The 22,679-nt window shown below is 36.7% G+C and overlaps 1 protein-coding gene across 2 annotated transcripts in view; it reads right to left on the reverse strand.

Annotated features, from left to right (window-relative positions):
* CNTN5 (contactin 5) overlaps positions 1-22,679 on the reverse strand; it is a 678,480-nt gene that overhangs the window by 364,941 nt on the left and 290,860 nt on the right. For both annotated transcript variants that reach the window (XM_075742340.1, XM_075742341.1), the window contains exon 2: positions 8,266-8,395. In XM_075742340.1, coding sequence (XP_075598455.1) covers positions 8,266-8,323 — 58 coding nt within the window. In that variant the 5' untranslated portion in view covers positions 8,324-8,395. The remainder of the gene's footprint in view (positions 1-8,265; positions 8,396-22,679) is intronic.

The following is a 22,679-nucleotide window of genomic DNA, read 5'->3' on the forward strand; positions in this document are numbered from 1 at the left end:
CCCAGCATTATTCTGTTCCAACACAGGCATACACACACATTCACTCACATCCTCCATAGAATTTCTATTAGAAACTTGATAAAACATTTAATTTTAAAAGATATTTAATTTTGCTTTCTGACTTGAAGCATTGTCATATCCGCCAGCTCTCCTAGTAGAGCTGTTCCAATATTGTTTTAACCTCATTACTAGAAAACTGTATCTAATTTCAAAGCTGAATTTGTCATCATTTCAAAGGTTTCACTGCCTTTTTATTGCATTCCTATTAGGAAAGGCCAGGCCAATTCTTAAGAAACATTGTTCTAGCCTCTAATGACTTTTTGAAATGAAGTTAATGACTTATTTTATTATGTATTTGTTATACTGTTAGAGCTGCATTGAAACTGGAAATTATTCTGCATTATGAGCTAACTATTCTTTGTACATGTCTGGCACTAGAAGAAAGGGAAAACAGGCTCAGTTGCTTGTTGAGATCCAGTGTTATTGTTTCCATTACTTCTGACCATGAGAAGTGGTCATCTAGAAGCACATTTTAGGAAAATGATGGTCACTTTATAGAATGGGTATTCCTACAAAAACCTTATCACTCTTGCAATGATGTGCTGCACAACTGCTGAATTTCCAGTAGTACGGATGAAAGCAGCAGAGGTTCCTGGGGATGAGGACTTCTGGTGAAGGGTCACACACCAGAGTAGTTAGAAAAGTAAGACATGCAATACCTGGGGAAAGAACTGAGAACTACTTTGACCATCTTGGGGGCAGGCAGTAGGAACCAGGCTTTATGAATTAAACCAGTGGGTCCTGGGTGCTGCCCTTAGTTGGCAGGTGCCATCTTCTCCTGTGCTGGATAGAGCTGAAGGGCAGTCCTCCATGGTCCTGGTCAGCTGAACTTTTGGCTGAAGGTAAGCATTTTCCACGGTAACTGAAAGACTGGTTTGGTGGTTTGTTCCGGTGATTACATTGTCAGTCTACACAGACCCTGTGACTTTATTTACAGTGGCTACAAATTTTAACATTACTTTCGGGTGAAAAAAAGCAACATTTATCAAATAGAACAGATTGTCTGTCCTAGTAACCAAAGTGCTCTATTAAATATTAACAGGGTGAGCCTTTTTTAGTGACAGGAAAGAGATGTATTGCCTTGCCCGCACATCGTACTTAACAGGAGGTGCAGGGTGTAAGGACAAAGTTCCTGAATATGCTCAGGACCAAATAACGCAGTTGAGTACTTACTGTTATTCCCAAAGACACTCAAGGTCAGGAAGCTGCATGGGGTTCAGGGATCTTTTCCTAACACCCCACGGCAGGAGCATTTCCCTAACATGTGGCTGACTGTGCTAAGCCATGCCACAGCCAGGATGAGGAGACGACCTGACGAAGCTGAATTCATAGTCTGCCCAATAGTCTGGGCACTTCTCACTGACCCAACACTCAAAACTCTTCATTTCTCCTCACTCAAAGCTTTCATTGCTATTTTGGGTTAGTTTTGTGGGTTACAATGTATACACTACCTTAGCACAAAAGATTATTTTTTTTCCATATCTGCCATTGTTACAAATATTTAATATCTGTTCAGAGATACGCTTTCTCTCTAGGTTCTTTAATCCCCCCAAAACTTGAAAGAGGTCTAACTTCATATCCTTAATGCTAGAAATTAATTTGGTTTAGTGCCAAATTCCAGAAAGTCATTCAGATTCAGCCGCGTTCAGCTACCTTTTATAAGTGGTTGTCTCTACTATGTAGGGAAGGAGAGCAACTATTCCCTAACTCAGGCATTTCAGTTTAAACGTTCAAGTTAAATGAGATCAATTTTGGCTTGCATGGTTGCTGTTCTGTCCGGGTCTTTGTGACAGCTTCTTAACAACAGGCCTCTCCCCACTAGCAAGACTTTAAAAAGATGCTTTTATAGCTTTATTACCATTATTATCCTACTACCCCATTATCTTTCTATTAGCTCATAAAAGTAAACAAGCAGTCTGAAATCTCTAAGAAATAAAAAAATAAAAAATCAGGTAAAATATCAAGCAAACAGAATGACTCATTCCTTATTGTACTCTCCTATAAATGCTAGGTTTTATGCGTGCTATAGATATTGGGCACCCTTAGATTCAAATGATGGAGTTTTGAAGTTAAGAGAGATTTAGCCTTTAATATTTTAACCACAAAGATGGAGAGGGATGAACAAAGATTTTAATCAAAACCACTAGAAACTGGTAATGGTGCATGACATTTTGACTCCAGGTCAAGTTAAGTACATCAGGACTGAATCCCAACAGCATGTCATCTCCAAAATCATTCAAAAAATATGAAGTAACAGAGCCATTACCCTATTGTGTAATCTTAAATCAATAGATACTTCTGTGTAAACTGCCAGACAGAAAGGTAAAAACATTATCTTAACACAAAAACATTACTTCATTATATTTTTGTATAAACCTATCAGTAAAAAACATGTGATTTACTATCATATCCAATGCAATAGAAAATATTTTAAAAGCATCAGATTGCAATAGACTGACTCTAAACAGTCTGTCACATTAAGACTTTTCCACCAAATAAGAGGAAACACAAAAATAAGGATATATGTGCAGGTTAAAGTTTCTCCAGATTGATGGTAACAGTAGCATGACTGGAAGCTATTTTTCAGTTGGTACCACAACATTTTTCTGAAGAAAGATGATTTGTCATCACAGTTCCAAACTGGTGTGAATCTAAGTACCAGTTAGCTAGACAATCATTTGTATGATTGATAAGAGCTTGTTAGGAGGTAGGAATTTTTTAATGAACAAACCTGAGTTTACTAAACTGAAAAAGTATAGTTAGATAGGTAATTAAAATATGTTCTAGTATGCTAATGATATTAATGGATGCATTACTACTGTTAGGTCATAAAATATCGATCATTAGTTTAATTCTTGTACACATTACAAAGTTTTTGTTCTGTTTCTAATTATTGCTCATATTTACTATGGTCTCGGCTCTGAAAAGCCTAGCACGTCAATTACTTCCATGCTAAAGGCAAGGCATCTCATGGTTGCCTAACATTTGGTACCCTGCAAGTGGAAGCATCACGTATCAACATATAAGCATATCATTACAGAGCTCCAACCAGGTATAAAAGCCTGAATAGTTTATCTGTGCATACAAGCAGAAGGGTTTCTCATAAAAATATTTCCTTATGTGCATAATCAAATTAATTCTTTTCATGACCACAACTTTTCCACTCCTGATTGCTTGACATTAAACATACTTTGAGATTCTGGCAGCAATAAATAATTTTTACTTTTCCATTCTCTTTTGAAATAAGAATTATACAAACTGCAACATTCAGCAGATAAGTGCTTTCCTCCCCAATTCAATTAAACACTGAATCCAGGAGTGAGAATGTGGGCAGCAGGCTACCTTGGATTTCAGCACTGCAAAAAATTGTTCTTCTCTTGCTTTGCACTGTCTGCAAATGCAGTACTTCATGATGGGCAGCTGAAAGGTTAAGTTTGTTCGGAGTTTTCCATTTTACGTGGAAGGCTGAGAACGTGAAGCCCCAGGCACTAGTACTTATCTAGAGCTCTGTCTTTTATACTCAGCTACAAAAGGTGAAGAAGTTTCATGGTATTATTTGCTATACTGTCATAAAAGCAGGGCCGGGGGGCGGGGGGAAAGGCAGGTAATTGTATGTGCTTATCAATGATAAACACTGCTCATTCATGTGTTTGTCATTCATTTGGCAGAGAAGCATCTTTTCACATACTGTCCGCTCTGATGTAGGAAGGACATTGTCTAAAAGGAGGAGGAATAAAACTGTGAAATAGTCCTGGCACTCAGACTAGTATGCATATTTTATGTGGTTTGGTTAATGAGTTTATGAACCTTAGGCTATGAATTTTAATCCTGGCAGTGGCTGCTGGAATTCTGCAAGTCACATATTGAGCAGGTTTGAGATGCATTTTGGAAGCTGATAAGTGCAGATGACAGAGACAATTCCTAGAAGCCTCCAAGTAGCCAGATGGAGAGGCATGGACATAATGAAAGACAGGAAGAACCTCAGATCACTGCCAGCTGTAGGTCAAAACTAGACAGGACACGTGTGTTAGTTCCACATATGCTGTCTTAAGACCGTTTTTTGTAAGAGTCCCTTCATATCATATTCTAGCGAGCGACTGTTCAGAAAAACTCATGCTGTTTTTAATTTTGAGCACCATACTGAGGGATATAGAGAAAAAATCACTATTTAGGGAATCTTCGCTTGGTAGTGAGAATGTTTTATGTAAAAAGAAATGAACGGTACATAGAGATGAGGTTTAAGGACAAATGTTTACCACTTGGCGCGATGCGCAGTGACCACTGGGTCTCAGAGGTACTGCCTCTATCATGCAAAGCCTTGCTACTTTCATTATACCCATACTTTTATTGATGCCACGAATTATAATGTCTTGCAGAGAAAATGAGTCTCTCTTTGACCCAATTAACATGGAGCAGGTAATAACATAGAAGAAGTAGATAAATGGGCAGGGGAACAAAAGGGCCTAAGGGATATATGTTAGATTAAAACAGAATCAGAACTCTGTAAATGCCATTCACTCTATTATGTAATCTTTAGCATATATTTAAACTTTGAAACATCTTGTCACAGGCAGCAATAATTATTAAAAAGAGTGACAGGAGCCCTACTCTCAAGCTGGCTTTTGTCAAGTGTCTTACATCTGCAAATAAAAACCAGAGTCTTACTTTTTCTATTAACCATGAGCTGATAATCTGATGTGATCTTGTTCTCTTTTAAAAATACTTTTCCTCTTCCTGAAACACAAAAAGCCATACCTGTTTGTCTCATTCCAAGTTTAGAGTGTGCTGTTTTAAAACAATGTCTTTCAGCAATATTCAATTCCAGCTTCTCTGAGAAATCAGTGCAAGAAAACCTTAGCAATTCTAGACAAATAAAAGGTTCTCTGCTTAGCTGATACCAGTGTGAACCAAAAATAAATAGCCTTTACTATACGCATAAAAGCAGATTGCAAAGTGATTACGGGGTACCAGGACCCTAAAACCCCAGGAACATACCCCTAGTCCCATTGTATGTAGGACAGTGCAGTGCAAATCATAAAGTCATGATTACACATGAGGAACACAGAGGTGACCAAATCATCCAGAAGACAAAATTGCTGATGCCATACCCTGTATCATTCCATGATTTTCCACTGAAAAAAATCACAATTACACCTATTAAAATGCCCATAACATAAAATTTGTAACTAAATATATATAAAAGCTATCAAGAAAGTTAAATGTTATCACAGATTAAATTCTGACTAACTTGGTTTAAATTTAAGCTGGCCACCTCTGAACTCACTTCAGGTATTACTGCAATTGAATGACATAAGAAAAGCTCCTCTGAATTTCAGATTAATGGTTCCTCCCTGGTAACCTGTTCCCTTACAGCTTGAGGTCTTTCCCTACAGGAAAGCCTTATAGAAAGAAGAAGAAAAAACAAACAAACAAAAAATAAATATTTTTTCCAACTGTCAGTTCAGGAGTGAGGCAGACTCTAGGTCTAAAATGACAGCTTAATTCCTCAACTCCAGTTTGGCTTGAAGGGCAATAATACACCATAAGAAAAGAAGCAACGTATTATCAATCTTGAGACCTTCTCTGCATCTGTTAATTATCAATATTTCATAAATGTAAAGTTTCTGAAAAAGTAAGTGTATAACTGTGATCTGTAGTCCCAGACTACCTTTTGAATACACTAAAATAAACTGGGGTAAGAGATATAATTCAGTCCTCAGTCTTGTATTCAGAAAATACATTTTTCTCCACGCAAAAATCATTTTCCACATAGCTTAAGCACACTTGCATACATTCATGAATGCATAAGCAAAACACAAAATACCAGGGTCAGCTTTAAGATAAAAATAATATAAAAATAGAGTCGACACAAACTAGAGATGTCATCTACTCCCTTCTTGGATGATTTCCTTCACCACTGCAAAATCAATACAACGTAGTACTCGCTTCCAAATACTGGCTGCTGCTAAAAGTCATCCCGTGATCTGATGATTTAATGGATAAGTATTGAATCTTAACACAGCCCAAAACAACAGGAATTGAATGAACTTTATCTTGCTGAAGCAGCATCAATATCTATTGCTCTATCGTTGAGAACAGTGCATCCAGGCATCTAACTTACTAGGCTACCCATCAGCTGTAGGAACTATTGGCAGTTGTAAACATGTTCTAGTGAGTGCTGTAACATAAAAGCAGCTCCAAATGCAGAACGATGTCATCAACTGTGAAAGGTATGGAGACAGTAAATTACTAGTTACACTGACAATCTAATTAAAATAACTTTGAACCCAATTTTGTTATCTTTGATTAATTACAGGTCTTAAAGTATTACATTTTCTAATGAATACTATTAATGAAATTTATCTTTCTGTAGGAGAAGAATATATGTGTTATCACATTATATTCAACAGCATGTGAAAACAAGTACTGAAGTGGTTTCTTACAGGAGTTTAAATCTACTCCAGGAATATGGAATAAACCTTGAATTATCCTTAAGAATCACAAATCAAAATGAAGTTTAAAAAAAGGAATTCTTTAGAAACCATCAAATATGAGTAACAAATTAAAAGATGAGAGAAACAGTCAATTTTAATCATGGTGCTGAATAACTTGCAAGAGTTTTCAAGCCATTATATTATTTAAATAAAATACTTCTGTAAAGACTGACTTTAAGTTCAAATTCCAAAGTAGTTACATATTTTCCTGCTATATTAGAATCAGTCACTGCTAATGCTCTAAAGCCTCTGCAAGATGTTTGTTTAATGTACGTACCTAAACAATGGTTGTTACAAACAGCTGAAACTCATCCCTGTATATTCAATTTTAGTACGCAGAACTGACAGCATATGAAATGTGTCTCAGAAATTTTGCATCATGTTATTGTGTTGTACAGACTTAGATCATTCTATTTGGAGCAAATTCTGCTACTTACAGGTGTTCTGTTTAACAGCAGTTGAGACTGAGGAGATTTTATCTATGTGAAACCAAATGTAGGCTCAGGTACACTAATTTCACTGTATAATATCTTCTGCCAGATGTTGACTTTTAACTCTTAAAGCTTGCAAGGTTAAAGATATAATTCTGGAGAAAAAAATCCAGATCTGAATTTCTGAAATGCCTTTGAATTTTGCATCAAAGTTCTTAAAATTGTAAGAATAAAATATAATTTTTGACTTAAAAAATTAGAATTACAATAATAGGTGGTGGTTTTAAGACAGTACTACCAGAATCATCAAAATACAAATGCTACCAAAATTGATAACGTTCCTGACAATACAACACAAAAAAGAAAAACATTCCTTGTCCAAAAGTAATGGACTTAGATAATGTAAGATAATGAAGCTACATGAGGAAAACCAGATTAGATTAGACTGTTTCATGTATGCATCCAATGCATGTATGCTGATAATCCACAGGTACTTTCCTTTATTCCTGTCTCCAATATCACAGTATTATAACAAATTAAAATATTTTAATTTCACCGACTTTTACTAAATTTCATCTTGTGATAACACAAACCAGGAAGTGTTGGAAGAATTTGAGAACAGAGTAACTCAGTAGCTGTTGAAAGGCAGTATAAGAGGCAGCGTTAAGAAAATGGGGCAGCCAAAAAAGATCGATTAGAGACAATATGCTGTCAAATTACAAAAATTTTCATGTGAGAAGCCTAAATGATTATTGATTACCTCATTTTATTACTTGCAAAGGTAAAGACAACTAAGCTAATGCCAAAAGAAAAACCTTCAAAATGCATACACTTACTATGTGGATAAAAATCACAATGATCAAGAAAACATACACGGAATTCAGGAAAAAACAAAACAACCTAATAACTAGTTTCCAAAACCAGAACACAATCCCAATGTGACATGTTCTGCAGCTGTTAGTCTTTAGAAAAGCACTGTGTGAATTAATAATTTTCCATTTTTTTCTTTTTTTTAATAATAAAGTTGTCATTGTCTTTTCAAATGAGATACATAGCTGTCCTCTCTTTTAAACGCTATTCAGATTTATGTACCAATTAAACGCAGATGGACAAGACTTGTAAATGTCTTAATAGAAATTTTTACAATTTCACCACTTAGGCAAACAGTTTTAATAATGACGTTGATCTTCTCTGGCATGCTTTTACATCTTCCTATTTCTGTTTGCAGTTAAGAGCCTTGAAACAATAAGCAGAGTTTTCTTGGTTTTGTTTTGATTTACCTGAAAGACAGCCAGTGAGTGACAGAAACAGAAACAGTTTCCATGACAACCACATCATTGGTCGCAAAGGTCTTCAGTCCCTCTTTGTGCAGTTGTTAGCAACGTTGACGTTTCTTCATTAAAGCTTAGCCTAGTGAGACAAAGACAAATCTCTGTTAGGAAAATTAAAAATATCTTGCAATAATATGATAGACAATTCAAAAGACAAGGCTGGTCATGATGCAATTAAAAGTCTCGTTCCGAAGAACTCTGTATGCACAGGGGCAGGTAGCCTGACAGATGCTCAGAGCGATCTTGTTCCAGTAGTTGCCTGTGTTAACAGCTGAGATGTCTGTGGCAGTGCTCTGGCTAGACCTATGGATATCACCCCAAAAAGCTGGATGTGGATTCAAGCTTTGAACTTCCAGAACAGCCAAACTTAGACAGGAGATAGTACCCATATCTTTCACAGCAAACATATTCAAAGCATATAGCTTGACATGTGTTCTTCTTTTCCTGAAAGCAATATGTTGATATTTGGTATTAAGCGTTTTAAAAAGCTCAAAACAAAATAATAGATTCCAGTTTCTTCCAATGTACTCATTGTGTAAAAAATCTACCAATACACTTGAAACAACAATTTATACACAACAGGTTTTTCATACTTACTTCCCTCTGCCACTCCTCAGATTTTTATTTCCTATCTGTTCCATGACACATGCATACATCTTGGCACACTACATCTTTCATCACTCTGTTCTTAGCTATCACTCTGATAATATCAGTAATATCAACAATCAAAGCTTAGAGATTTTTGTGATCAAATGACTGAAAACTAAGTCCAAAGAATGAGAAGTTTCAGCTGGTTATGTATGGACAAAAGTGTACTTCTGGTCTTTGACTTGAAAAAGATTAAGTTACAAAGATAAAGTTCATTTCCTACACTCAATTAATCATATCTGTTTAGGAAGCCTTTGAGATCTTGTTCTTGGAGCCCAAGGAATCTTCGGCCTCTGTAGGGTGTGATTCACAGCTACAAGAGCAATGCCACAGGGCAGAACAATGTGACAAAGGAGAATTTGGCTTTGTTCCCCTATCAAACCCCTTTTGGGGACCATATGAATCCTTTTAATTATAATCAGCTTAATCACATGCCACAGTTCCTGTTTTGGGGGACCTATCCTGCATGTTAGAACATTCACAGTGGGCGAGTAGAGGCAAAGTTCAACACAGTTGCCAAAAAAATAATTTCATGATGTAAGAGTAGGTTCCTGCTGGATTATTCCGTTTCAACTGCTCTCTGAGCATCTCTAGTTGCAACCTACTTTGACAGTCTTTCCCTCTTATATAGGGACAAACATGTATGCATACACATATAGAGAACACGCACAGACAGCATCTGTTTAGGTGCTGGTAGTTATTCCTGCAACAATCTAAAGGTGTAACTTGTCAGCTTTCATTTAGACAGCACAGCAGATCCAGCTTTCAACACAGATAAAAACTCCCAATTAGGATTGTACTTCCTTCCAGGTAACTCAGACCAGGCAAACTTGATACCGGGTGTACACATTAATATAAGCATCTCTGAAAGAGAACATAACTACACATAGTGCCTGTAGCTCATCTAAACCTCCACAGGAAACCTCCACAATTAATTATTAATGTCAGCTGCCTTTGTTTTTCACTTCAGTGATAATCTGCTTTTCAGTCACTGTGTTCCTTTGGTTAGTGAATTATCTCGTTCAGCATTCTTTGCTGGCCAAGCCTTTGGGAAATAAGTATTTTCATTAATATTTAATTTTTTCCCTTATGGCCATATCTGTCAAAGAGGGTAGAACACAGCTTCCCCCCTCCTTCAACTTTATCACTTTTTCTTCTTTCTCTGTTCCTCTCTTCTCTTCAGCTGCTTTTATAATGGTGCAACACAGAAATTATGTTAACTTGGTGATTTCTCTCTTGCATAAACAGGGAAAAAAATACCAAAGTTTCCAGCATTAAAGTATGAGATTGCTGCTGTTGTTGTTATTATCATAATAAGGTATTATTGTGCTTATTAGATCAGACTAAAAAATAATATTAAAGATTGTGGTTGGTAGAGCAGAAACAGAATGAGGAATAACTGGAGCCAAACAATGGGAACATCATAATACAAGATGAACTTATTTCTCTTTGCAATCTATAAACACAATGGTTTTAAGCTCTCTGGGAAAAGGATATATTTTTAATGAAAGTTTCATTAAAGACAACACAGTTATGATAACTTCTGCCAGATAAGGAGCCTATAGCTAAATAGGTGTAACAACGTTTAAGTGACAGCTTTTAACTGTGACCTACATAACCTGACCCTATCAATGTGAAACAAACTTCAGTCCTGTTACCTAGGCATATTAAAATGTAAAAGCAGAGCGCAATGACAGGGAGATGTTCTGAATTAAGTCATGAATGTTGGACATTGACCTTCCTATTAGGATACTTGTTGTATAAATATGTTGGTTTATCTCAATAGAATTGTTAGCAAAACAAGCAAGGGGAAAATATGTCACCGCATACCTTTTAAAAATCTACCTAGAAATCTTGATTGTTATCATAACGTAATGATCTTGCTTTTTTCCTTTTTTCCCCCCCTATATTTCTTGTTTCTTCAGGGATACCTGGCAAACACTTTACTGGCCACACGGACAAATGGAACGCATAGCAACATGGCAGAGATATCGTACATTGAGGAGTACAGTTCTTACAGTCTGACAAAGACATCAATATTGCATGTGTGGGGCTACCACATGGCATGTGGGATAATCACAAAGGTGCTTTCTATGAAATAATACAGACAAACGCATGAAAATGCTATATTTAATAAATACAGGCATATAGTCTAATTTTTGCTCTAGATGTAATGAAGGGGTATACTGCCAGCTTTACTATCAATGGCTGTCATCTGATCTGTTGGATGACTACGCTCACTTTTAGAGTCTTGAGTGATTGAAGAATTCATTTATGTTTATAACAAAAAGACCAAAGTTGCACTAAATCCATTAAGAAGAGCATCTTCTTTCTTAACACACACACGCACAGACACACACACAAGTGTTATTGCTTTAAAAACAGTTGATGAATATTCTCTTAAATCTTGTAAGAAAGTTCTTGTTCTTGAAACTGGCTCATCAAGTAGCTTAAGGGCATATATACAAGCAGTATTCAGTTGTTCTTGCTTTGAAAATTTTGTTAATTTTCTGAATTTTTTTCCCACCCCTGACTATCTTCATCTCAGAATAGGGAATCTTTTAAAACAAGCATTTACATTTTAATCAGAAGAATATAGAACAGAATGCAGTCACTTACAATTGCAAAAGCATATAGCTGAAGATGCCGCTCAAAAAGACTTTAAAATAATTTCAGCTGAACAGTAGCTTCTCCCCCCCCCCCCCCCCCCCCAATATAATTTTTTTCTCACAAAAATCCAACTGATTTGTTTGGAACAGTTTGTTAGCTTCATTGGTAATTCAGTGCAAGAAAAGAAAAAGAAAGTTGTCCAAAGTGTACTATGTTCTATAGATTTCTTTTGCATAATAACATGATTTGACAAAGCTCTACAGTATAGTTTTTAGAAGTAAGAATGGAATGTCTACCATTTGTTGAGGTTTTTTCCTGTCCTGTTCTTATTGTGGTTTCTTCAAAAAATATGCAGATTCAGTGAGGTGGGTTTTTTTTATTTTTATACGGAGGATATGAATTTTCCCTGATGGTAATTTGCAAAAATTTGATCTAAATTGAAGTTGATGTATATAATGTGCAGCAAGTAATTTATCTAACAAATTTAGCTTCTTGTTCTGCACAAAGAATTAGCAGATGCAGTTTTCAATTTCTGCATGGTACTGTCCATACTACTTTCTTTTCCCCAGAATTTCTGCCAAATTGCTTTGTAATTTGTTTTAATTCTGTATGCTGATTGTAGACAATTTATTAAAACATTCACTATTCAATGTTTTAATAAATTTTTTTAGCTAGTAGTGACAGGGTGGATATTGTCTCACGGTTCTGACTCCCAAAAGAATTTGTGAATACTTGGAGCATGAGTACTTATGCAATGTTGTCAACATTAATGTGCAAGAGTCTTGAACTAGATTCAGTAAAACTGTGATATTTTTAGTAATAATAGCACCTACTATCACTAATGCTTTGTTTCCAGGCAGTTAGGATAAATTTATATGCAACTGCAAAGATTTGGGGGTTTTTTTTAATTAAAATAGTTAAGAAGTGAAGCTTTTAGCATAGATACTTTGATACTGATATCAAAGTGCTTTCTTCCATTATCACTACCTCATTTCCCTTTTCCATCATATGCATATTTATCAGTTTATCTGTACCAACATGAAAGGGATGATTACTTAAATCCACATCCTCTCTCAAAGCAGTGTAACACAAGTCTTTGTCTCTACAAGTGACTATACTGCTCAGAGGAAAGGATGTGACTTGTCACAAAAAACAGTTTTCTGTGTAATATTTTTTTTTCCTATATTAATATATATTAGAGGAAAGCTCAAGTCACTGGCCAGTCAAATTATTTCATTTCCCTTTCCTTAAGAAAATGGTACAGGCTCACAGTTAATGAAGAAATAACATCAGTGATAAGCAATTCTAATATTTTACATGGACTTGGAAGAGCAGGAACTGAAGAGAGTAAGAAATTAAGCTATTGTCACCCACATGTCTGAAAAAAAAAAAAAAAAAGTATATCCTACAAAGAACGGATATACTTACATGTTTTTAGATAGTATTTTTAGGAAATATATTTCTTCACATTTAGTAAGTGGAGGATGTTGCCCTAAGGTGCAACTAGGCTGCTAATAAGATTCCCCAAGGTGGTAAACCTATGAAACCAATAAATGCAATGAGCTAAGTATCTGTATTGGGTCTGGCTGGGATGGAGTTAATTTTCCCCACAGCGCTGTGCTGTGCATCGGTAGCCAGCAAGGTGTTGGTAACACACCGGTGTTTTGGCTGCTGCTGAGCAGTGCTGCACAGCATCAAGGCTGTCTCTCCAACTTTTCTTCCCCCTCTCAGCATCAGGCTGTGTGAGACACAGCCAGGACAGCTGACCCCAACTGACCAAAGGGATATTCCATACCATATGATGACTGGTCAGCAATAAGAAGCTGAGAGAGAGGGGGAGGAAGGGAGGGAGGGCATTCGTTATTTATGATGTTTGTCTTCCGGAGCAACAGCTATGTGTACTGAAGCCCTGCTTCCCAGGAAGTGGCCGGACATCGCCTGCTGATGGGAAGTAGAGAATAATCTTTTGCTTTTTGCTTTGCTTCACTTCCACGTGCAGCCTTTTGCTTTTGCTACATTAAACTGCCTTTATCTTGACCCACGAGTTTGAGGTTGTTTTTTCCATCTTAGTTTTCTCCCCTCCCTGCCTTGCTGAGGAGGGGAGTGATAGAGCGGCTTGGTGGACACCTGGCATCCAGCCAAGGTTAAACCACCACAGTATCACTGACTAGGCTTTCTATAAAAGGCTCATTATAATCTTGGAAAAAGACGGAGGTCTAACTGAAGTTCCACAATTTAAAGCACTGAAATAAAGCCTTCTAATCAGCCCTGAAGTCTCTGTCCCTCCCTGCATAACCTTTACTTCAATCAGGGCTTGGAAGACATGAATCGAATTGCCACAGTCAGCAGCTCAGCCCGTATTCCTCTCTCCCATGAGTATCAGGCCTGGTAACGCTCAGTCCACAGAGAATTAGAGGCTTTAGAAAAGCAAAGGCTCAGAAGTTACGAAGTTCATCGTGAACAGAGAAGATAGCTTGGCTGGAAATTTTTAAAAAGAGCTTTCCTGTTGAGAGTTCCCTGATGATATATTTACATATAAAGTTAACTAAGACCATGATTATGACAGACACTGGTTATATAGAATATAAATAACCTCTATTGAGTTCATGTTCCTGCTTGCTTTCAATAGAGAATTAATTTACTCAGTCCAAAATCTTTTTGACAATACTATTTACAAAATGGTTTAAATTTAATAAAAACATATGAAGTTAATATTTGATAAAAGTCATACCATAGACACTTTTACAATGAAATGTCAGTGGAATTTGTTATAGGACAAATGAAAGTGAAATGATATTAAGCCAATGTAAACAGCAAGGCGTCTTGTAGGATTGATTATCACCCCAAGGGAAGATCGTTTATTTTCAAGGTTTAATAATAGTTCAACCAATTGTAAAGAACATTTAATAAAGCACAAGTTTTAGCAGTTTCATAAAACAATTTCTGAATTGGTTTATGAACATTTAATTTACTGCTAACAATATTAAAAGTTTATTCTGCAGTGGAACCTTTCCTTGTCAGGTTCCTCCTGGCAAGCAACTAGGACTTTCAATATCTAAATTAATATTTTATAAGTATTTTATTCATGATGTTAATATAGCTTTCAAAGATACCGATCCAGTTCTAGGAAGAAGCATAGAATGCTACTGTACGAAAGAAGCAAACTGGCTATTTTTGAAATGTGGATCAATCACAATTTCTATATTGGTGAATGAACATCTGAACTACTGCTTTGAAAAAAAATTAAATTTGATTGCAAATGCTGAATAAGAATCTCAAAATGTCTATGAGTCCAAGAGGTTCTGAATTATTCAGATGAACTAAACCTGTTTTGAAAACTCTCCACAGTACCCATAAAATAAGAAATTAATATTGAATTAAACATTGATAATTGTATAGTATATGAATGTATTTAGACATACGTATTTTAAAAAGTTTTTGAATGTGAGATACAGAATATATCTCCCTTTCCAACATATGCATATCAAGCTGGTGATGAAAGCAAGCAAATGATAACATTTCAGCGAATTGACTACATTTTCACTGTGTTCAATATTACTTTTTTACCAAATGAACCATTAAGTATAGTGGAGATTAACAAAGATTTGACCAAGAAGCCTGGATTAATGCCGAATTATTTGAGAGATCATTCAATGTTAGTTGCTAGAGGAGCTAGATCCTCTTTGGGATTCTCACTGCAAATCAGACATAAAATGTCATCAGTGTGCACAGAGGAAGGAGAAGATTCAACAAGGCTCAGTTCTGGGTCCTGCACTGGGGTCACAACAACCCCAGGCAACGCTAGAGCTAGGGGAAGAGTGGCTGGGAAGCTGCCTGGTGGACAAGGACCTGGGGGTGTTGGTCGACAGCCAGCTGAATATGAGCCAGCAGTGTGCCCAGGTGGCCAAGAAGGCCAATGTCGTTCTGGGTTGTATCAGAAATAGTGTGGCCAGCAGGATTAGGGAAGTGATCGTCCCCCTGTCCTCAGCACTGGTGAGGCCACACCTCGAGTAATGTGTTCAGGTTTGGGCTCCTCACTAAAAGAAGGACATTGAGGTGCTGGAGCGTGTCCAAAGAAGGGCAACAAAGCTGGTGAAGGGTCTGAACAAAAGTCTTATGAGGAGCAGCTGAGGGAACTGGTGTTGTTTAGCCTGGAGAAAAGGAAGCTGAGGGGAGACCTTATGACTCTCTACAGCAAGGGAGGTTGTAGCGAGGTGGGTGTTGGTCTCTTTTCCCAAGTAACAGCAATAGGACAAGAGGAAATGGCCTCATGTTGTGCTAGGGGAGGTTTAGATTGGATATTAGGAAAAATTTCTTCACCGAAAAGGTTGTCAAGCATAGGAACAAGCTGCCCAGGGAAGTGGTTGAGTCACCATCCCTGGAGGTATTTAAAAGGGGTATGGATGTGGTCCTTAGGGACATGGTTTAGTGGTGGACTTGGTAGTGCTAGGTTTATGGTTGGACTTGATGATCTTAAAGGTCTTTTCTAACCAAAACAATTCCATGATTCTATGATTATAAGACGGCAGAAATAGTTCTCAGCTTCTCTAAACTACCAATAGTGAGGTTCTGCTATTTAGCTACATTCACCTGAATACAGCATGAACAAATTAGAGTACTGCTCAGGCAAGTCAAGTGACTCAGGTTATACCTTTAGGTACTGGCTGCTTAGAAGGGGTACAACCATGGACTCCTGTGCCCCTCTTAGGCACCGAGGCAGCTCCAACATGCTGCTCCCACTATAAGGCATGGAGGTGTTCTCTGGTGAGTAAATACCTATTGGATGAGGCCTCCCAAGAAAGCAAGCAGTAGAATTAATTTTGTTGTTTTTTTTTTTTCCCTAGTCCATTTGTCAAACAAAATGACATTTTCTGAATTCAGCTCACATTTCAGAGAACAAACAGCTGCTGGAGATGAAGCAGTTTAAAAAGCCTTGCTCCTCTTGCAACACAGAGCAACCTCATCAGCATGATTTTTCAGTTTCTTAGACCCTGGACTGGAAATAACATAGATCTGCTCACAGCTACCACAGTTAAGCTCTCTGCTTTCTTGTATGAACTTTAAGAACAGTTGTTTCTTAAAGTCCCACAAGACCTTATGACACTCTCCTCATATTTTTTTTTTTTTGAAGTTGTATCAATATTAATCACATGTAAGTAGTAGGAAATAAAGAATAAAGAGGAAAATTATGTATATTTTCGCAGTTTGGAAATTAGGTATATAAGCTCTCTTGTTAGAAAATGAAGAGAAATAGACAACTAGAAGGAAAAATCATTCAAACCGTTTTTGACGGCTATTTTGGAGTGAGATGAACAACCTTATTCTTTTTGCTAACTGTGATGGAAACCTGATTGCAGCAGAAGCCTAGACAGCTACCCTAAATTATTCAATTAACTTTTACATGGCTAAAACTGAGTGATAGCAGCCTTTGTTCAAGCCTGTATGAAAGTTTCCATAATGACCTGAAAAATTGAACTGGTCATTTATCTCCTATCCCAGTGGTTTTGCAATAAAATCACTCTTATTCTATGATGGACATTCCTCAGTATTTTGCTTTAATTATTCAGAAAATATATTCAAGCCCTTTTAATAAGTCCTGGAGATGCCCTCAGACAACTTGAGAAGTTCAGGGAGGAACAGCTATAGAATTGTGGGTCATGTTAATGATCTGCCCTCAACCTGCACTGTTTGTATACAACTTGATTTATTTTCATCCAACAATTGCAGGGAAAAAGGTATATTCTTATGCTACTCTTTTCAGGCTCACTTATTTATTTCCAAATTCCTCTGGGAAATCTTAAGATGTGCCAGAGTAATCACATCTGGAAATTGTCTTTGCCAAGCAGGGGGATTAAGGACAACGATGGGACCAGCATCTGCTGTTGTTTTGTGTCTCAGCTGTACTCGATAGATCTGCCTCTAACGTGTAAGAGGAGCAGCTCATCTTGGCCTCTCTTCTGCAGCAGCCAGCTAGTGCCAAGAGCGAAGATGACTGCAGTTAAATAAATATCCTTGACTGCCACTTGCATCTGGTATGATATCAGCCAGTATAAATAAGCATAGCTTAAGCCTTCCACTTAATACAACTGCCAGACTAACAATATTATGCATTTTAATAACACAAAACAGCATCACCACTCAGCTCTCTACAAGGATATAAACCCCTGAAGATTGTGTGTATATCATGAAGTAGTGGCCACAATCCCTCTGTGGACCTGTAAATTCAATTAATTTCTGTGCTCGCTTCCAGACAAATCAGCTCTGGCATAACTGAGTGTATTGCGCACCATGGTGTTCAATACTACATGTGAAAAGGATCAATAAATTTTCTGTGCCTAAGACACGAGATCCTATTCAGTTTATAAAACAGGTGCAGGGCTGGCTCCCAAAAGTGTGTTAGGGAAAAGTAAGATCGTTCAATACCCTTATGCTTACCTTATGCATATGGGCCTTACATGACGCTGTCAGCCTGACGGAAGGACGTTCATACAAAGGGTGTAGGCTACAAGCAGTGAGTGGAGGAGGCTGTTTCATGCATAGAGCAGACCGAAGATACAAAGAGAGGTTTGTGTGTAAAAAGATTGCATGTGAATGATCTGCCAGTGCATATATGCTACAAGTCTGCCTCAATGTCAACCCACAAATTAGAAAAATGAAAGTGCTATACAAAAAACTTGTCTTGACATCTCATTCGTGAGGTGCAGGTCAATACCTGTGTTAGTCACCTTGGCAGATTTCACATTAGTTTAGCCCTCAGGTTTAGGTAACAAGAAAAATTTTTGTCAATTATTTTAATATAATATATAATCAAATAAATAAAACTTTTCAGCTAAAAAGATCCATCTAATCGTAGAATCATAGAATCATTTAGGTTGGAAAAGGCCTTTAAGATGACCAAGTCCAACCTTTAAGCTAGCACTGCCAAGTCCACCACTAAACCATGTCCCTAAGCACCACACCTACACATGTTTTAAATACGTCAGGGATGGTGACTCAACCACTTCCCTGGGCAGGCTGTTCTAAGCAAAACACTATTCTGCTTTTCAAATACACGGTGTCTTTCTGTAATTTTTATACTATTATTTGAGAAAGAATAAGGCACATCTTCTCCAAGTTGAGGTGATCTACGTATACAGACACCATGACAATGGTACATCTCCACTTTACAAGGATTTTGCATAAGCACAAAGGTTTTATTGCTTATGTATTCAGATGAGAGGATTCTCCATGAAAATGAAACAGGTCAAAAGGATTATACCTTCAATTCAAGATAGGATGAAAGTTTCCTAACCTTAAGAGACACAAGTTGCTTTAGACACTTTTGGAAACAAGTCTTAACACTGAGTGTTTTTTAAAAATATGTATCTAATTCTATCTCAAACTATTCAGTTGAATAGGAAAAAAAGGAATGCAATATTACAGGTTTTATTTAAATGGTTGGACTAGACTATTTCATTACAATTAACAGTTGTCACATCTCAGGATAGCAAAGAATTTATTTAATATATGGTAAAAAGACATTATCTTTGGAACTTAGCTGTTAGAGCTATAGATAAAGATGTAGAATTTGAAAATGCATCTGTAAAAACAAAATTAGTTCGGAGAAGAGACTTAAAACACTCAGTTGTTCTGAAACAGTTATGGTGGTTTAAATGTTAATAATTTTGTTCTTAGCTATTTTCCACTTGAAACACTGCAATACATTTTTAAACTGCCATACTGAAGAATATTAATGATGCAACAAATTGACTGGTGCTACAGAGATGTATCTGGGTTTTTTTATGAGCATATTTAATTGCACATGTTTCTTAAGTTTCTAATTACAACCAATACTAAAAGTGTCTAGATGCTTAAGGATGCATTTTTATATTTAAACATACCTCATTATTATTACTTATATGGCAGATAGTTCACTAAGATATAATGGTAGGATATTAAACTGGATTAGAAATCTCATTATTAAAACACAAGCTTGTCTGAATAGAAAGGAAAAAAATAAAGTACTCTAAATGGAATAAGCACCTCTTCATTTTCTTTCACAAATCTCATTTTATTATGAGCTAAATGTCAGAGACATAAAGATGTAACTGGTGGCATGATCCCATCAGGGAGGTTTGTATCTGTTATCACACTGTATTTAACATTATTTTCCCAAAGATTTTAAATAAAGCCAGTGAACTTTACTAACGCCTCAAATTTAAACCAAATGTGGTTTAGCCTGTCTGGGGGTGGATTGTTTATTTTTAAATAGTAATATATGACTGCAGTCAAATAACATCTCCTCCTGTATTTTAACTCAGTATTAGGGCAGACACCAATTATGAAATTGTGCTGTCAGGTTACCCCTCTAAGGGCAGTCACACACTTCATGTTTTCAGTGGCAAATTGAATTTGACATTTAATTTGAAGCCCAGGATATCATAATGTAAAACCTTCTGCAGTATTAGTGATAAAGCAGGAGGGCAGACATCCTGGCTGCCTCTTTTAAATAGTCCTCTCCATATTACCACTGCCTTCATTATTTTCTATGGGGATTTTTTTTCCTGATCTTTAAAGAAAAATTGAAGTAAATGTTTAGAATCACAGTAGCTCACAACTAGAGCATTTCAGGTTCCTTTATAGATTGAAATAAATCATCTACTATAAATTTTATCCATACGTGCTATCCAGACACCTTGTCATTTCTGAGTTTAGATCAATCTTTACATAGCATAACTCTTAGTAGCTGGTGGTGCTGACACTTTCTCGTTTGTTTATTCTTTAGAAGATAATTTAATTTTATGTTGCACATGAAAGTGTGCTAAAGGTGGTTGCAAGCCTTTTATTGATTGAATATTCATTTCTTGCAGAGATTTCTGTGTAAATTGGCAGCCTTTCTTTAAATGCACTTCAGAGTAAAGTATTAGACTGTAGTATTGTCAAGATGCAGCTTTAAACTCCTCCTTGTTGACAGAATTAGTGTCCGAAATTAAGAATGTAATAACCTGAAAGTGCAGAGGCTGGTGTGGTGCACATAAAAATGGGATTTAGCCAGGTTACTGGGTTAACCATCACCTTGGAGGTTAACATTGCATGCCAAAAAAAAAGAAAAAAAAAAAAAAAAGGCAGGGGGGAAATACAGCAGCCATGAATTAAGCTGTGAAGTGTATACTAGCTCAGAATCAGGCCCAGACACTCCAGTTGTATTACATTAACTAACAAGGGATCTCTGTGCTATTTGATATTCGTACACAAATATAATCAAGACCAAATAGGAGCATATTTCTGTGGAATTATCCAGCCCACACAACACATTTATGTCTAATTCAGCATAACGTTAGTTTTGCATAAACTGGCACTATCTGATTTGCGCAAAAGTCTGCAAAGACCAAGTTATTCCCTATTTTTTTTCTACCACTTCTGCATTCTGTGTCAAGCGGCTGAAGTGTTTTCAGTATAATTTTTGTCTTGTTGTCATCCTAAAATGGAGTTTACTGCCATGAAAATCAACAGCTTTAGCACTCCCTACAGAGTACCCACATTTCCCTAATTATACCAAGAAGATGTCACAGTTCTGTCAGGAGAACTGGAAGGATATCTCCTGATTTTTCCCTCATTCATTGTTTTTTGTTTCTGAAATAGTTTCTGAAATAATTTCTTAATTTTTTTTTGTGTCTGGGGAGAGGACATCCTGCGTAACTAAAAGTTATGAGCCTCTTGCTGGTTTCCAGAGAACAATGTCATTGATTGCATTGACAGTGTTTATTTCCACTGATCTCCCCCAGTTCTTTTGATGTCTGTCAGAATTTGTCTTGCAAAAATTGCACTTTTCTTTAGCTTGTGAGTTCCAACTGGTTTTGGGTTGTGTTCAATGACAATTGCTTTTTAATTCTTTTCTCTATTGGCATTCATGAAGGCAGAGAATTCAGAATTTAGAAGCCAGAACACACACTATACACAGCATAAAGTTTTCAGCATGGCATTTTCTTTGCTATATAAGATGCTTCAGTTTGGCAAATTCCTGTTGTCTATAAAATAGAAACTAAGAACAACAATTCAGCAAAATGTAACGAAACATAATGAAGGAACTATGTACCTGTTGCTACTGGTGTGCTGAAATTCTGCTGGTGCATCAGGCAAAAATCAGCCAGTTAACTACAAGCCTGGGGCTACTGGGTGTCGTGGTATGTGCTGGACGAGTGTTGGCACCTCCTATTAATTACCCAGAGAAGGCTCTATCAGGACAGAGTTTTCAGTCACTTGTTTGACAGGGAGTGAATCATCAGGCCCATCGCTACACCTACTTAAGATGGTTTTTTTGTGTTTTTGGAAGATATGTGGAACGATGCCTGCTTTTATTAAAAGTTTAGCTTTTCCCTTCCAAGAGACAGAAACCCCTCAGCACAGTCCTGATTAGTGGTTATAAGGGAACCAGGGTGGAATTGAGGTAGGAATTTAATGCGCTTCTCTTCCCTTCCTGATAATTAGTTGGAATCATAAGTGTTTTACAATTCAATTTCTAACCTCTGCTGCCAAACAAGAATAGCAGGATGGCTAATAGAGAGAGTGACACTTATCTCTGAAAATGAATGCTGTCTCAGGACGACTTGTCACCTTCCTGCTCTTCACCAGAGGTTTCATGCAAAGCAGCGGAGGGAGAGAAGATGCCAAGAGGACACAGCGTTATGTAAAATAAGCTGTTAAAAACAGTCTGGTGATGTCTTTTGTTAAATGTGATGTTATGCTTTCTATTCTTCTTATCTTAGGTGTTCCCTTAGATTCTAGTTATATTAGTTTATCCATAAAAATTAACATGATCTATCTGTACAACTTACCATTGTGATAGGTCCCACAATAAAAATATCTGAACAATCAGAAAGAGAAAATAATCCCTGGCATATTCACTTCTTTTCTTTCTATTTTCTACGTTATGTTGGAATGTTTAAAAATTATTAAAAATAAAAGAACGAAGATGTCATTAAGTATGATTATGTAGATTCTACTGAAAATGGAGAGGCAGGTATTGTCTGTGCTTTGAACATTGTTTCGAAGTGTCAGTAGTGTATTGCTTGCAGTCTTTGTATTTATGGGACTCCTTGGACCTATAAGGTTATCTATTAAAGGGC

Source organism: Balearica regulorum, chromosome 1, assembly GCF_011004875.1.
Source record: "Balearica regulorum gibbericeps isolate bBalReg1 chromosome 1, bBalReg1.pri, whole genome shotgun sequence".
Classification (NCBI taxonomy): domain Eukaryota; kingdom Metazoa; phylum Chordata; class Aves; order Gruiformes; family Gruidae; genus Balearica; species Balearica regulorum.